Source organism: Amphiura filiformis, chromosome 12, assembly GCF_039555335.1.
Source record: "Amphiura filiformis chromosome 12, Afil_fr2py, whole genome shotgun sequence".
In the NCBI taxonomy this organism is placed as follows: domain Eukaryota; kingdom Metazoa; phylum Echinodermata; class Ophiuroidea; order Amphilepidida; family Amphiuridae; genus Amphiura; species Amphiura filiformis.
Window position 1 is genome coordinate 44,582,876 of NC_092639.1, and position 16,995 is coordinate 44,599,870.

Sequence of the window (16,995 nt, forward strand, 5' to 3'; positions counted from 1 at the left end):
GCTGCAAAAAGTGAAACTTTTAGTAATTTTGTGCTTTTACAGGGGAGGGGGGGGCAAGAGTTATGACTTGGGGCATTCCCCACCCTCGTGGTGTCGCCACTGCAGACAACTATTTTAACTAAATTACTATTCTATCTCAAAAATGTATGTACGCTACAGCTTTATACAACTTGAATTTGTACTTTTTTCTGAAGAATATGCATTCCACATTTGTATGTCACGTTGCGCAAGTTAGATGGTACCTGATGCATCAGCATTATTTCATATTGAAATGGTAAATAAAGTGTATGTAATGTGATCAAGCAAAATGAGTTAGTAAAAAGGAAAACAATTTTTGCTCAATGATGAAAGACTATAATTGCTTGGCTATAGCATCATATAAATGGGACATAAAAGTTGGTAAGCACACTCCTGCACTCTTTGATTCAGCCAGTCGCATATAGTGCCTCTGTCAAAAAGTGTACACCATACCATTGTGCAACAAAATACATTTAGCTAGCTACATGTAAATGGTGCTTTGCAAAAACAGCTTGCCGTTGCAATAACAATCAGCTGAATTTTACTTGAATTAAGACATAGTTTTATAAGGAGTTAGTAGAGTGAAAGTATCAAACTGATACCTTGCAGTAGAAAATTGCAAATTATTAAGACATAACCAGATGTAATGAATGGCAGACCTGCCAACTGTCCCTCATTTTGGGGTTTTCCAAAGTGAAAAAGAGGGACAGTCCTGCTTTCTGAAAATTTCAGTGATGGCAAATTTAAATGTAAGAACAGCAGAAAATGACGCAAATTTCACTTCAAAATGTTGCTATAGCAATATAGCATTCTCTTTAGTCTATTGTGATAAATTTAGACCTACAAAACCTTCCCTGAATTCTGAAAGTATTGCACACCTCAAGTGTTTGAATTTGTTGGTACCTGCAGGGTTTGTGTACATGTACAAGGTTTTGACCTCATTGTCCCTCTTTCTGACTTGGGTAGGTTGGCAGGTCTGGAATGGTCAAGAATGTGATGCAAAATGGGTTTTTTTTACAATGCAGTAAAAAATGCGATCAGTGATCACCTATCAACTTTGTTTTGGAGGAACACTGATTTTATTTCTGACAGGACCATACATGCAATACATAACAATTCATTTGTATAGCCCCCCCCCCTCCTCTCAAATTGCCCACGCACACAATGAGCCAAGATGTGTGTCTCATTTCCAGTGGCATAGTTCACAAACGTCATTCTGTGAATAAACATGTAAGCAGGGGTAGCATTTAAGGAGTTTGCGCATCCAGGGACTCCTGTATGGGACAGGGACGGATTTAAGCAGTGGCCCGGTGGCCCTGCGCCAGTGGATTTTGCGTCGGGCCAGTAAACTTTCAACAACGCTGGCCCGGTGGGCCACTAGATTTTTGAGCCTGATATACACTTACGAGACAGATATAATCAGGATGGACATAGTTACACAGTTTCTGCTCCATCTGTCACCTGTAATTTATATCTTTATTTCATGATTTTTGTCAGTGAATTTTTTAGTGATTTTTCTTAATGAATTCTTATTCTTGCGTTACTAGCAAGTTGGAAATATACGGCTACTTTTTACGGCTATAGTAGGCATATACGAACCTTTGTGAACTTTTGGAACTAAACTGACTGAACTTGTGTTAGTGACTACACTCTCTACATTGAATACATTCAGTACAAAACAAATTAAAATGCTTGACTTTAAGGGCTCGGATAGCGACATTTCCACATATTTTTTTGTGGGACCTGGGAGCATATCCATGCATCAGACTTTTGAAAACGAGGAATGTCCTTCTGATATCAAATAATTTTGATTTTTTGAAATTCGCGATATAATACACATTTTATAACAAACGATTAAAAATTTGTATAGATTTTTTCCCAAAAACACCAACCAAAATATTAGTTTGTTTTTTTTGCAGTAGAACATAATTATTGAAAAAGCTGGGCCAGTAAACTGAAACCTATGTCTGTCCCTGGTATGGGACTCCTTAATTTTACGATGCACGGAGGCGTAAATCAGTATAAGAATCGTCGATCAAATTTCGGACAGGTCGACTCCTTAAATTCTCATTGGACCCCTTAAATGTTGGTTTTGCAGGTACCAAAGGGTCCAGAAAAATTAAATTGGACCCGTTGATTTTTTGTGCTTGTGCTACCCCTGCATGTAAGTTCATAGAACTGTTATGAAAGAGGAGAGTATTTGACTGAGATCCTAGTGCTACTTGCTCAAATAGCAATGTGTGCAAATATTATTACAAAATTGTGTTATTTTTTCGTTGGGCCTTTTCATTTAACATGTAGTCTGTGGATTAGAGAAGACTGGAAAGGATGATATAACCTCATTTTAGACAAATAAAGACCAATTAAAACAGAATGGAACACAATTAATTTTGTTATAAAATTTGCACATAATGTTACTATTGAATTGAATGCCTCATAAGAGGAGGCTGTAGCCAAAACAATAAATGTCTTATACTCCTATACCATGATAGTGGTTATGAACAAAATTGATGGTGGTCGATCATGGTTGACTATATTAAAGGAGTATTTCGTGATCCTAGCATCCTCTTTTTATGACATTTTTCAGTGCATATCCATGAAAAAAAGCATATTCCCAAAATTTCAGTTGATTCCGATATTGCGTTTGCGAGTTATTATGTGTATTACACTGCTCCATAGACAATACGTTGTAATTTCGTTCTGGTGCACCAGAACGAAATTCAAATTTCACGATATCTTTGCTAAACGAATTAATCTGCAAGAAATATTTTGTACATAAACATTATGTAGCCAGAGGTTTCCAGTGGTATGAAAATCTCAACTTTTTTTGAGAAAAGTGGGGGGATGAGGCTGTGGATCACGAAATGCCCTTTTAAAAGGCCCATTGACAGTTTATGGTTGGCAGCGAAATCATGACAACGCTCTTCAATGGGACATGAATTGTGCCGCTTGATGATATTGATGATTATTCAATATTGAAAAGCATTGTCAAGTATTTCTACCCACTATAACATCATGATTTGTGCAAAATACCAAATAGCTTAACTATCCATGTGTTAAATGGGTTCATATCACGGCATCATGAGGGCAGCATATCATATTTTACAGTAGCAAGTGAGTTATTTGGCAAGTGAGTTACAGAGGGCAGCAAACAGCAATAGTTAACAGTGCAGTCTAATCCCTGTTCTCTAATCAAGAGAACTATATTATTACCAAGCCAATGATGCGCAGGTTGTAACTGCTGCGCTAATTCATCTGTTGATATATCTTAAAAGCCTTCACAAATTTTAGTAAACTCTAAGATCGTCATTGCGCACATTGAGTAACGATATGTATGGCATAGTTAAGCAAAGAGCCATAGCCAGGGCAAGGGGGTGCCAAAAAGTGCCAATCTGAATAAAAAGTCCACTTTTTCTGTAAAAACATTGACAGGCATGAGAATTTTCAGGTTTAAACACGAATTTCGGCTTTTTTATTGGCCAAATTTCCACAATTTCTTTTAATTCCAGCCCGTTTTTGGCATTTTTAGCCCAATTTCACACACTTTTTCAGGCTTTTTCAAACACTTTTTTTTCATGGATGATCATTCTCATGCCTGCATTGAAGATTAGCCCTTTTTTGAAAGAAAAATTCACAAAAGGGCCACTTTTGATCCCATGCACTCCCAAAATAAATTCTATGGGTCTTGTGTTTTACAGAAATGGTCTATGGTAATGAATTAATTCCTAGAGGATATAAGAATATCAGTTTAGCAGATAGCATGTTATACATAAATTTGTATTTGCAGTATTATATAGCCTATAGATCATCCCTTTGCAGGGGCGGATCCAGGAATTTTCAATAGAGGGGCCGCTGAGCAACTGCTGCAGCGGCTTGGCGCCCAAACAAAGCCAGGCACCGCTCTGCAAAAATACATATTAAAAGTCAGGTGCCACTTTGCAAAAAATAGAGACGCGCCTGGTACGGCCCCCTCTAAATCCGCCCCTGCTTTGTTCCTATGCAAGTAGAACTGTACATTTTGCAAACATGTCTTTATATGAATTGTATTATCTTTTATGATGCTGATGTACATCCTGATGACAATAAAATAATGAGATACTAAAATGGATGAAAGATTTTAGAGTTTATTGCGTGTAAATGAATGACAAAGTAAGATGTGGTATTTAGATGGATAGGCTGGGGATGCTCTTAACATTATGCTTTAAAGAAATACCAACAATAAATAGTGGTTTAAAAATAAAAACACATTCTGTGAAGCCAGCTCCGACATTACCACCATACCTACCAACTGTCCCTATTTAATAGGAACTGTCCCTATTTTTACTGTAACAAAAAGCATAAAAGAGCGATTTTACCGTGTGTCCCTATTTTGGCAAAAATGTCACTATAGAAATGTATAGGAAATTCAGGAATGTCCCTATTTTCATATTTTTTCTCCCATATGTCCCTATTTGTGAGGTTTTAGGGTTGGCAGGTATGTACCACATGTGTCAACTGTAAAGTCGCATCGTTATGCAAGACATGTCAAAAAAGAGAATAAAATCATGTCTGATGAAGTCGTATTTCCATATACAACTAATACAAGACACCAAAATGTGAGACATGTCAAAAAAACCAGTTTTTAAACACCTTTAAATTGATTTTGATAAGACATGATGCTGGTAACTGAGCTACAGAACATACAAACATTTTCAGTTCTATAAAAAAGTTCTTTCAATTTCATTTTGACAACATTGTAAGCAGGGTTGTAGCTACGCTGGGCGGTGGCGGACGGACCTGCCTGGCACTCAAGTTATTTTGAGCCCAAATACCCGGCACTCCAGTCTCAAATGTTTCAAAATCAATGAACAATCAGTATAAAAGTTACATGAGTTAGCAATTCTTATCAAAATTTCAAATTTTTTTACCATTTCATATAAATTTTACCCGGCACTGATTGTAAGACCATTTTGGTAGGTAATGAAAAATATTTTTATACAAGAAGTTTTGACACATCCTGTCATGTAACTTGATAATGCCAATTATCAAAACATCAACCCATTTAAAAAAAAGTTTTAAATTACTAACTTACATGTGAAGCTAGGACCTAATAATAATTAAAGGGATAAATTTAGGCTTTATGTTGGGACTATGGTTTATGTTTACCGGTATTACACTTCCCTGGTTAGGGTTAGGGTCATGTTTAGAAAAAGGGTTGGGATGGAGTTTGGCAATCGACCTATAACCAACCATACTGCCCTACCAAAAAGATGCAGACACATGACTGTGTCCTTTCAATACACCTGTCCACCTGTCCCTCTCATGGATTGGCGAGATGCATGATGATGAATGCCTACAATAGGGTCCACCCGGTACCTGTGCTTACACCAGTGTCCTTTTGGTCCTGAATTTGACGTATTCACTAAACATTACTTTGGCAGAAAGAATTGACTTGGGCTTTTCCTATTGGATATCTATCTTTGTATTATTTATTCTCCCCTAGGGGAGTGGGCCGATCCCGGAGGTAGTGCAATACCGGGCCAACCCGTGGCCAGGACGGAGCAAGCTCCTATTCCATGGCCCAAGTTCAAAAATCAGTTTAATATACAAGTCCCTCAATGAGGGACGTTTCAGATATTAAGCTGAAAAGAACAGATACTACACATGATCTTAGCCAAAAGGCCGAGAAGCGATGAAGTGATAGGTCGAAAATTTTACTTCCGTCAAAGAAAAATATATATTCTGTAGTGTCAAAATATGTGTGACCGTATAAATAAAACCATACTGAAACCACGCCCACTAATAATGAGCTAATATTTCTGTGGGCGCTGTTCAATCTGCCTTGGCAAAGGTCACAGTGGGTAGACTACTCGAGTTATAATAGGAAATAAAATAAATTAGTGCATGTATAAAATAAAAATAAACTGAGAAAAATCAGCGAAAATTTATGTTCATTGGTCCGTTTTTTTGCATGGACTTAAGGGATCTAAAATGAGCGTTTATTGCGTTTCGACAGTATTTTTTGTGGGACATGAGAGCACCTCAGACTGCCTCAGACCTATCGAATTGCATTCTGAATACGAAGCATGTCTTTCTGATATCAAATAATTTTCATTTTTGAAAATCACAATATAATATAAATTTTATGACAAATTATAAAAATTTGATATTTTTCAAATTTTTGATATATAACGTTAAGTCCTCGAAGTAAATTATATAAATCTAATGACATATTCTTAAAGTGTATGTAGCAGGGAGGAAAAGCCCCGGGAAAAGCCGACGGTCAATTGAAAATTTTGACCATTCATATTGAAGATATGGATTTTTTCCCAAAAAGACCTAATTTTTTTTTTTGGTGTTTTGGGAAAAAATCCATATCTTCAATACGAAAGGTCAAAATTTTCAATTGATCGTCGGCTTTTCATCCCACCTACATACACTTTAAGTATAAATCATCAGATTTATCAAGTTTACTTCAAGTACTGTTAAATACCAAAAATATCAATTTTTAATGATTTGCCATAAAATGTGTATTAAATTGCGAATTTCAAAAATCAAAATTATTTGATATCAGAATGACATTCTTCGTATTCAGAATGCAATTCGATATGTCTGATGTGCTCTAATGTCCCACAATAAATACTGTCCAAACGTTCATACCCCAGCCCTTAACAAAACGGTAAAAGTCTACGTATCGTAGTAAATAACTACACTTAATATTATTTTCTATGAAGTTGTAAAAACTAAACAAATGCATAATTGCTACTAAAAAAACGTTTTTAATTTTATTTATTTATTTATCTGTTTTTTTATTTACTTATTTAATTTATTTCAAGCATTTCCATCATATTGCTCAGTATAACCATGATAACATAGGCCGATCAATAGGCGAAGAACGCGGGAAAAGTGTGATTTTTTTTCTTGGACACTTTGTAGGCCTATTTGGTACTCACGGAGGCTGGGGTGTGCACCCTGGATGGGGTCATTGTCAATATTAAGACTCTGCAAATCGTTTTAACACAGTGCAACTAAAATTGTCCCACCACTAAAACTAGGAAGTCTCGAGTTCGGAACGAGTTCAAGACAACCACGGGCATGCTGTAGGCCTTACAATCATGGCAGTGGTGATTTCTCTACCAAAAATAAGATGGCTACGTCTATCGGTAAGCTGGATATTCTTTAATTTTTCCATTTTCTAAAGATTAATAGTAAACTCTAATCTCATTGGAAAAGCTTGCAAAGCAAAGCAAGTTGATCCACTCAAACCAAAGTATAGACTATGCCATAGTCGATTGTTGATAAATAAAAATATGTTATTAATCATGATGAACGCATTCAGTTGAACTCGAAATTATTTTATAGTGATATTTATAAATATTACATCAAAATATGCCTAGGCCTACTAGTAATTGGTTATAAAAAAAGTTTATAATAATTTTATTAGTGACAGTAGGCTAAAAATAAAGTAAAGTATACTTATGATTATATTATTGAATGCAACCTAAGGTCCTAATATTATAATGGCATAATCATAATGGCTCAATTCTGATTTTAGAATCTTTGACCAGTTTATATTAATCGCGAAAGTCCGGGTAGAAAATCACTTGGGAAGCTAACAAACAGAGGGAGTATACGTTGACTGAAAAGATCAGATGTGAAAATCTATCAATTGTGCACAAATTAAGGGCTGGGGTATGAACGTTTGGACAGTATTTATTTTGGGACATTAGAGCACATCAGACATATCGAATTGCATTCTGAATATGAAGAATGTCATTCTGATATCAAATAATTTTGATTTTTTGACATTCGCAATTTAATACACATTTTATGGCAAATCATTAAAATTGATATTTTTGATATTTAACAGTACTTGAAGTAAACTTTATAAATCTGATGATTTATACTTAAAGTGTATGTAGGTGGGATGAAAAGCCGACGATCAATTGAAAATTTTGACCTTTCGTATTGAAGATATGGATTTTTTTCCCAAAACACCAAAAAACATTAGGTCTTTTTGAGAAAAAATCCATATCTTCAATATGAAAGGTCAAAATTTTCAATTGATCGTCGGCTTTTCCTCCCAGCTACATACACTTTAAGAATATATCATTAGATGTATATAATTTACTCCGAGGACTGTTATATATCAAAAATTAGAAAAATATCAAATTTTTATAATTTGTCATAAAATTTGTATTATATTGTGATTTTTTAAAAATGAAAATTATTTGATATCAGAAAGACATGCTTCGTATTCAGAATGCAATTCGATCTAGGTCTGAGGTGCTCTCATGTCCCACAAAAAATACTGTCGAAACGCAATAAACGCTCATTTTGGATCCCTTAATACAAATCAGAGTTTTAATTCTCTCTGTGTGTCAGGTGGCGCTGTGCAGCGCTGCTGTGGTCTTCACAAGAGTACGCCATCTCACTCGATATATCTGATGCCAAGTGCCACCTTGCATTCCTTGGTTAGAAACTATAGCTTCACGTCATTTGTCCAAGATGTTGGTGGACGTCCTCTTCCTCGTCGGCCTTCCATATATAGCCTATATAGCCCCTTGCAAAATTTGTTTTTCTACACCTCCATGTTTCCTGACAATATGGCCAAATTAAGTACTTCAGCTTTCTCTCCATTATGCCGTTTCTGATGGCTAGACTTGTACCAATCTTGTCGAGGATCCAGGAATTTGTTCTCCTGTCTTTCCATGTCTTTTGTAGAAGCCTCCTGTAACTTGCACCACATCTCAAAAGCATCTACTCTTTTCCTATCATTTTTGGTCATAGCCCAAGACTCGCATCCATAAGTTGCAATGGAAAACACAGTTGCACGAAGTAGGCGTACCTTGATGAGGTCAATGGATAGGCCTCTGCTCCCGGGGGAGGCACTCCCTATCTGAAATGGCAGGGATGTGCCTCGGCCATGTTAAAAGTAGGGGGCATTCAGGTCAAATGTACAATTACAAAAATATGGGGTCATTCAGTACACAACCTGAATAAAAATGGGGTCATTCGGTATGGAACTTTGAAAAAAGGATGGTCATTGGGGTAACAAAAAGTAAAATGGGAGTCATTGAGTACAGGATTGCCAAAAGAGTATCATTAAGTACACATAAATAAGTGCCAAACTGCGTAAAAACAACTTGGCCACCTTGGAAATGTGAAAAATCTCATTATTTCTGGAGCCTAACACAAATACCACCTAAATTTTGGAATTAAAAGGGGGGTCATTGGTAATGTTAATTCAATGCATTGAAATCGAATTGAATTGAAATGAATTTTGGGCGATTTTCATTTCAATGCATTGGAATTGAATTGGAATCGAAATGAGTGGGCTTGGGCATGAATTGAATTGGATTGGAATTGAAATCATCGTGAGCAATGAAGAATTGAATTGGATTGGAATTGAAATCATGTTGAGTGACGAAGAATGAAGTGGAATTGAAATGAAATTCAGCTTTGATTTCAATTCAGCATTTCAATTCACAAGCAGATGTCTGTGATTCCAGATCATTCCACCTGTAAAAAGTGCCATTCCCCTACTCTGAATTCTGATGCACTTCCAGGTCTATTCACACAAGAGACACACATTAAAAATTTAACATCAATAGATCACATAGAACGTGAACTTCTGCTCCATTTAAACATGATAAATAAAAAGAAACAGTGGTCTCACCAGAAACTGGTATAAAACATAAACATAAAGTGTTACAAAACATATTGCAACTAAGTATTCTGGAAAGCTTTCATTTAAAAATGATAGCATAAAATACACATTGAAGAAAATTAAAAGTATATATGATATCATTTCTCATACACCGGTATAGTTAAACTTTTTGGAGTTCTAAAATCTTTCTTTAGAAGAATATCTACTGTCTCTCTTGTCATGTGGAAAAATTATAGGTTCTACAGTTCTATGTTCATAAAGACACTAATATCTTCTAATATGATGCAAATTGATTCTTAACATTTCCAATGTTTTAAATTGCTTGATATGATCGATAATGTGAGTATGAGATCCCCCCCATTGCCAAAGATCTCAAACTTTTGGCACCAATCATAAAGCCCCAATTTTTCTCAAGCTCCTAATTTTTATGCTCAAAAGTCATTGTACATTTGAACAAATTGTGAGAAAACCATTAAAGAAAATGCTTCTTTGACAGCTTTTTCACGCATTTTCAAAAGTACATGGATTTTGGATGTAAAATCTTATGCGGAGCAGGAGACAAGTAGGGGCTATCTAATAGTATCAAAACCTTGATTTTTGTTTGACATCTTTGACTGCGCATCTTAAGTTTAGAAAATAATGTGCATGGTGGACAAGAAGTTAAGACACCTAAGAACTAAGAAGTTCCAAAGTTTCAATAAATAGGACCCAGAGGTCAAGGATCACTCGCATTGTTTGAATGTGAAAAGTGAGTTAACATAACAATAAAGTATCTTCTATTGAAATGCTTTTGTGACAAGTACTAAAAAAGTAGTGTACTTGATTTTGACTTTGTGTTGCTGACTCAAGTGTTACAAAATTGGTAGTTAAATTTAAAACATGCACTACAAAAACAGTGTCTAGATATTAAACACCATTTTAGACACCATCTTGTCCTAAATTTGTAAACATGTCTAAATGCTAAACATTTTTAGTAATTTGATGCCTTGTGTTAAGATATTAAACACTTGATGTTTTGAAGTTTGACATTTGTGTTTAGATGTTATGTGTGTTTACAAATCGAGGACAAAGTAGTGTTCAATCTCTAGACACACTTTTTGCAGTGTGCCTTTGGTCAATTAACACAAACTGCAACTGTATTGGAATTGGAATTGAATTGGAATTGAAATGAATGCTTAGAATTGAATTGAAATTGATTAGCTGTTAATTTCACTGCATTGGATTGGAATTGAAATGAAATGATTTTGAAAATGAAAAATTGAATTGGAATCGAATTGAATTAATTCTAAAGCAAGGTGGATTGAATTGGAATTGAATAGCAAGACTCCGGGTGTAGAAAGAATTGAATTTGAATCGAATTGAAATCAATTTTCCGGAGTGAAATAACAATAGTCATTGGGTATAGAAGGAAATAGAAAAAGGGGGTCATTGAGTACATGAATTTTTATAAAGGGGGTCATTGGGTAATAGATAGGACCATAACATAAAAAGGGGGTCACATTGGGTACAAGCCGGTTTGAAAAAGGGGGGTCTATCCCGAGGCACATGATGCATATCTGTCATGGAAGTGCCCCCCCACCCGGGCCTCTGCTTTTCCATATGCTTGACATGCCCTGCACAGTTGTCCTTGCAAATAGCCAGTCTTCTCTTAATTTCAGTTGTGCTATCACCAGACTCACCACTGTTGTTAATTATTGAACCCAGATATTCAAATTGCTTCACAAACTCATCACTTTTCTGCTCTCTATCTACAACCATTATTTTTGTCTTCTTTGTGTTCAGGAGAAGCCATTTTCTTCGCTGGCCTCTTTGATGCGCTTCAAAAGATCAGCTCTACTCTGCTACTACAAATAAGAGTGGTATCATCGGCGTACCTCAGGTTAGTAATTCTTGTACCGCCAAACTTCACTCCACCTTCAAACCCCTCCAAAGCTGTTCTCATTATGTCTTCAGAGTATATGTTAAATAGGTTTGGTGGTAGCACAGTGATACATCTTGATAATCTTGAACCAATCTGTGTCCCACTACTTGTTCTGACTGCCGATTCTTGGTCTTCATATAAGCAGCTGATCAGATCCACAAGATGGCTTGGGAAATCCATCTTTTTCATAGTTTCCCACATCTGAGGGTGGCTAACACAGTCAAAAGCTTTACTGCAATCTATATGAAGCACATGTAAAGAGGAAGTCTATAATATGCTCTCTGCATTTCACAATCACATTCCTGATATTGACAATTTGGTCCCTAGTCCCCCTTCTTTCACGAAATCCTGCCTGCTCATCAGATATTTCTTGCTCTATTTTGTTCTTCATTCTCTTGATGATGATCTTCAGAAGCACTTTACTTGCATGGTAAATCAGGCTGATGGTCCGGTAATTCAAATTTCCCTTCTTCGGCAGTGGAATAAATACTGCCCTGCACCAGTCTCTCGGCCATTTCTTCTTTTTCCAAATGATACCACGTAGACGCCACATTAGGTCTATCCCTTCTTTCCCAGTTGCCTTCCACAACTCAGAAGCTACATTATCAATGCCAGGTGACTTAGCATTTTTCATTTGTTCCATGGCAAGCTCAACTTCAGATCTCAATGGTGGAGGTTCTTCCTCACTCGTTTCACACTGTACATATACACCATGTCATCTTATGCCTCAAACAGCTGGGAACTATATTGAACCCATCGCCTCCTGATGTCTTCACTTTCGGTAAGAGTGTTACCTTTCTCATCATTTATAACATCCATCCAGGGGGTCCACTTCTTAGTAAGTTCTTTGGCAATACGAAAAACCATTTTGAGTCACCCTTACATCTTTCCATTTCCACACTCTTCCTTTCGATGTAGTTTCTTTTGTCCTCCTTAACGCTTTTGGAGACCTCTTCAGTCTTTGTTTAAGCGTGCCCATTCTTCATTTCCTCCATCTGCCTTTGCTCTCTTCCTGTCATCAGCTACAATCAAAGAAATAGTTGGTACACTTTGACAATATGTTGGAACTCTTCATTGCTGCTCTGAGATTCAGTAAAATTAGTATGATGAGAAGTACAAACCATCCCTTTCCCTTCCTCCCCATTCCCCTCAATCAATGTTGGGGGACTGGAGAACCCAATGTCAAACTTGCTTTCATCAACATTGAATTGGGGAAGAGGGGCAGCGATTTACAGTTGTTATGCCAGAGTGTGCCAACATTATATTCTTTGATTGTAGGTTTAAGGTCTGCTGAGAGATCCACGGCTGTTTCCGTTTCTTCTTTCTGGGGATGTACTTCTTTGCTGTGCTCTGGACTGCTTCTTTCATGTCTTCCCGCAATTCATTTGGGTCTGCTCCTCTTCATTAACTTTCAGTAACTCGTCAAACTTGTTCTTCACATCTATTGAATATTGAGTGGGAATGTTGACAACATCATACCTGGTAGGTGGTGCATTGTCTTTCTTAGCTTTCCGTTTTAGTTTCACTTTGGCTACAAGTATAGCTGATGGTCACTACCACAGTCAGCGCCTGGTCATGTCCTGATATTTTGGAGTGATGTTCTCCACCTCTTCCTGACAATGATGTAATCGATCTGGTTTCTTGTTCTATCTCCTGGGCTCATCCAAGTCCATATTCTCCGTGGATGCTGTTGCAATAACGTGTTCCCATAGGTTATTAGCTTCACAAAATTCCTGCAGTCAGTCTCCACGTTCATTTCTGATCACATGTCCATATTGGCCTATATATACCCAGTTTTCTCCTTCATTTTGCCAATCCTAGCATTCCAATCCCCCGGTACGATGAGTAAGTCTCTTCTAGGTATGCTATCCATAACTCCTTGTACCATCTCATAGAAGTCTGTCATCTCGCTCTCTGAGTTTTAATTAATTAAGCTTAATGCAATAGCTAGAGTATGCATAATGGGCAAGTGGACTACGGAGAAGTCTAACTAAAGTTAGACTACTCCGTAGTCCACTTGCCCATTGTCATGATTGTGCATACTCTGGATATTGCATTTAAGCTTAAAACTCCGATTTAATTAATTTGTGCACAATTGATAGATTTTCACAACTGATCATCTTTTCAGTCACCGTACTCCCTCTGTATTTTTAACTCGTAATAAATTGGCAGCTTCTAAAATTAGAATTGTTCAGTATTGAAGTGCCATTATAGTTATGCCATTATGATATGTTGCATTCAATAATATAAGCCTACTGCCTACGTATACTTTACTTTTACTGTCACAAATATAATTATATAAACTTTTTCATAACCATTTGATACTAGTATTTTGATGTAATAAATATCAGTATAATTTCGAGTTCAACTGAATGCGTTCATCATGATTAATAACGTATTTTTATTTATCAAAAATCGACTATGGCATAGTCTAAACTAAAGTAAGACTACTAAAATTATTGAGTTGAATACATGACATGATTATAGACCTATATAATACGCCCTACTTGGTTTCGTTACAAAGTTGTCATTTTTCATATTATCCATTTCAACCGCTCATTTTGTAGGCATATATGCTTGTAGATAGAATTCTACGGTAATGTAATGGCTAATCTTTTTTCATCCAGTTTTCCAAGTTAATCTGATCTTTAACTTCAGTTCATTTTCACAGGTGCCTTGACTTTTTACATGGTCTACACAGCTGTGGTATGGGGGAAGGGTCGCATCGATTCTTACATGTAAGACAATTATATAGTCACAGTTTATAGAAATCTGCCTTTGTCGTTATTCACTGCCTTTGTCGTTATTTCAAATTGATATAGGTGGTAGCATGTGTGTAGATAACTGGGGATATCCCCACACACTTTTTTGAGGGTTTTTTGACCAACTGGGAATGACTATATTCTAATTTGTTATCACTCCCCCTTTCACTTTTTATCATTAGGCCCCCACTTTTTCATATCATTAGGCCCCACTTTTTCATAATCGGGGCATTTTCATTTATTCACTTCAGCATTAAAATTGTCATGTTTGCATGCTTCGCGTGCGTTTGTTCTGGGGGAGGGGGTTGCTCGATGGCCTAGGTATGAGCATTTCTGTTTGGATTTTTAAATAGGCACACATATGTTGACCGTTGATCATGTATTGACGTCGTAACTTCTTTCCTTCTTTCTTTTACCTTTCTTTCGAATATGATTACAATTTATTTTTGTATTGATACAGGCTGACATGGAACGGGGTAAAAGGTGCAGACTTTCTGACTCCATCAACCAACCATAGACACATCCAGCAGCAGCTTGCTGAAAATGTCAAGACATGTTCACCGCGAAATCAGATAGTTTTCATCAAAACTCATAAAACGGCGAGTACAACTCTTCAAACTATCATCAACAGATTCGGATTCTTCTATAACTTATCTTTTGTATTTAACAAAAATTACATCAATAATGGTCATTTTTATTTCATACCTTTGACGCCAAGAAACCAAAAGAGATTGTTCCTTCCACCTCTCAATGTTCGTTTGGGAGATTATTCCAATTATAGTAACAACTTTGACATTATGGCAGTTCATGTTAGATACAATCGAGTCGAAATGGAGAAATTTATGAAGAAACACACGAAGTACATCTCGATTATCAGAGATCCTGTTGCGCAGTGGGAATCAGCGTTTGACTTTTTCAAATTCCAAGACGCTTTTGGGTCAGCATTATCTAGGATACCAGAAGACAAGTGGATAGAAACGTTCTTAGATAATTCAAGTTTTCATCTTGAGAGTTTAAAACATCTATGGTATGAAAATGTTTTAGGTCTGAGATGGTATTACGCTCAAAATAGCCAAATATATGACTTGGGGCTGGATTCAACAAGCTTCCACGACGACGTTGTTATAAACGGCACAGTAAAACGTTTGGAACAAGAATTTGACTTGATCTTACTAGCAGAATATTTTGATGAATCTTTGTTGATTTTAAAGAAACAATTTTGTTGGAAATATGAGGATATTCTTTATTTTCCTAAGAATAAACGTTTAACTAGACGACAGTTATCTGATCACGTTCAAATGAAAATTCGTAATTTGAATCGAGCGGATTGGTTACTATACAGCCATTTTAATAGAACTCTCTGGGAAAAAGTTAAAAGTTACGGACCAAAATTTGATGAAGATTTGAATTATTTTCGACATCTCAATCATAGAATATTTCATGAATGTGGAAATGGAAATGCCACTAGATTTTACAAACGTGTTGAATATACACCACGAAGAAATTCATCTTTATTTTGTCAAACAATTGCAGAAGATAAACAATCGCTCTTTAGAAGAGTTTTTAATCGTCAAAATCCGATGAAAATTTATCATGTTTACAAATAAATATGTACAGAAAACGTTTGACTTACTGTATGTGATTAGAGCTCTTGTTTAACTGAGGGGCTATCTACTGCTGATATCGCTATTGATGAAGTAGCTTTATACATGTAGTACAGATCAAATGTTCAAACCTGGATCGTTCTGTTTTGAGTATTGACTATTATTCTAATTTTGTATAGTAGGCCTTATTTAAGTTATTTGAAGAGCTTTGTTGCAAAACCCCTTACATATCCACTTGAGCAATTTTGAGAAAACATCAAAATATCATCCAAAAAAAGTACTGATATATGGGGGTTTGCAACAAAAGTAGTTTTTGACGGGATGCTTTGGTAGGATCATAAGGATGAGCATCCCGTTAGCACATCTATGACAATGACAAAGGTACCAAAATCTGAATTCTGATGATTGTTACGATCGTCCGGATGAGCAAATCGGTGAATAGGCCTTTAAATTAGTCGAAGAATCTAAATATTTAAACACAGCTTTGGTGTAACTGTATACAAAAAAAAACAATTTTGGAGAAAATCACACACACACAAATCACAAAACAGAACGATAACTTTTGTTCTACACACTTAAAAATACGGGGTCAAATATGCACCGACTAAAAATAAATTGGACCCCGTTTCATTGCAAACAACCACTTTTGGAGGTTCTTTTTGGCCCCGTGCGAGGTCAAATTTGACTACAAAAGTGGTTGTTTGCAATGAAACGGGGTCAATTTATTTTTAGTCGGTGCATATTTGGCCCCGTATTTTTAAGAGTGTAGACCACCGATTGAATAGAAATAAAGTATACACTTTAAAGCTTGATTCTTCTTGACGGAAATTTTAAAATAACCCGTACACTCTAAATTTCAATAACTTGAAATAAATCCTAAGGGATTGTGATGAGGGACCAATAAAGTATTATATTTAAAATTAAATCTTTAAGATTTAACATTCAGATATCATACTGCAGTTACTGTCCGATTTCCTATACACAATACACAGTGCTCTCACCATTGTCGCGCGACCTTTACAAATAGTGTATGTTAGAAGT

The 16,995-nt window shown here is 36.2% G+C and overlaps 1 protein-coding gene and 1 non-coding gene across 2 annotated transcripts; one reads left to right on the top strand and one right to left on the bottom strand.

Annotated features, from left to right (window-relative positions):
• Positions 1 to 5,499: 5,499 nt before the first annotated feature.
• Positions 5,500 to 5,691, bottom strand: LOC140167104 (U2 spliceosomal RNA). The gene has a single exon (XR_011860963.1). It is a non-coding gene; the product is annotated as a U2 spliceosomal RNA (small nuclear RNA).
• Positions 5,692 to 7,013: 1,322 nt separating this feature from the next.
• LOC140165387 (galactose-3-O-sulfotransferase 2-like) lies at positions 7,014 to 16,309 on the top strand. The gene is made up of 3 exons (XM_072188702.1): positions 7,014 to 7,160; positions 14,247 to 14,326; positions 14,811 to 16,309. Exons 1-3 carry the CDS (start codon positions 7,113 to 7,115, stop codon positions 15,955 to 15,957), a joined length of 1,275 nt encoding a protein of 424 aa, XP_072044803.1. The 5' UTR covers positions 7,014 to 7,112; the 3' UTR covers positions 15,958 to 16,309.
• The last annotated feature ends 686 nt before the right edge of the window (positions 16,310 to 16,995 follow it).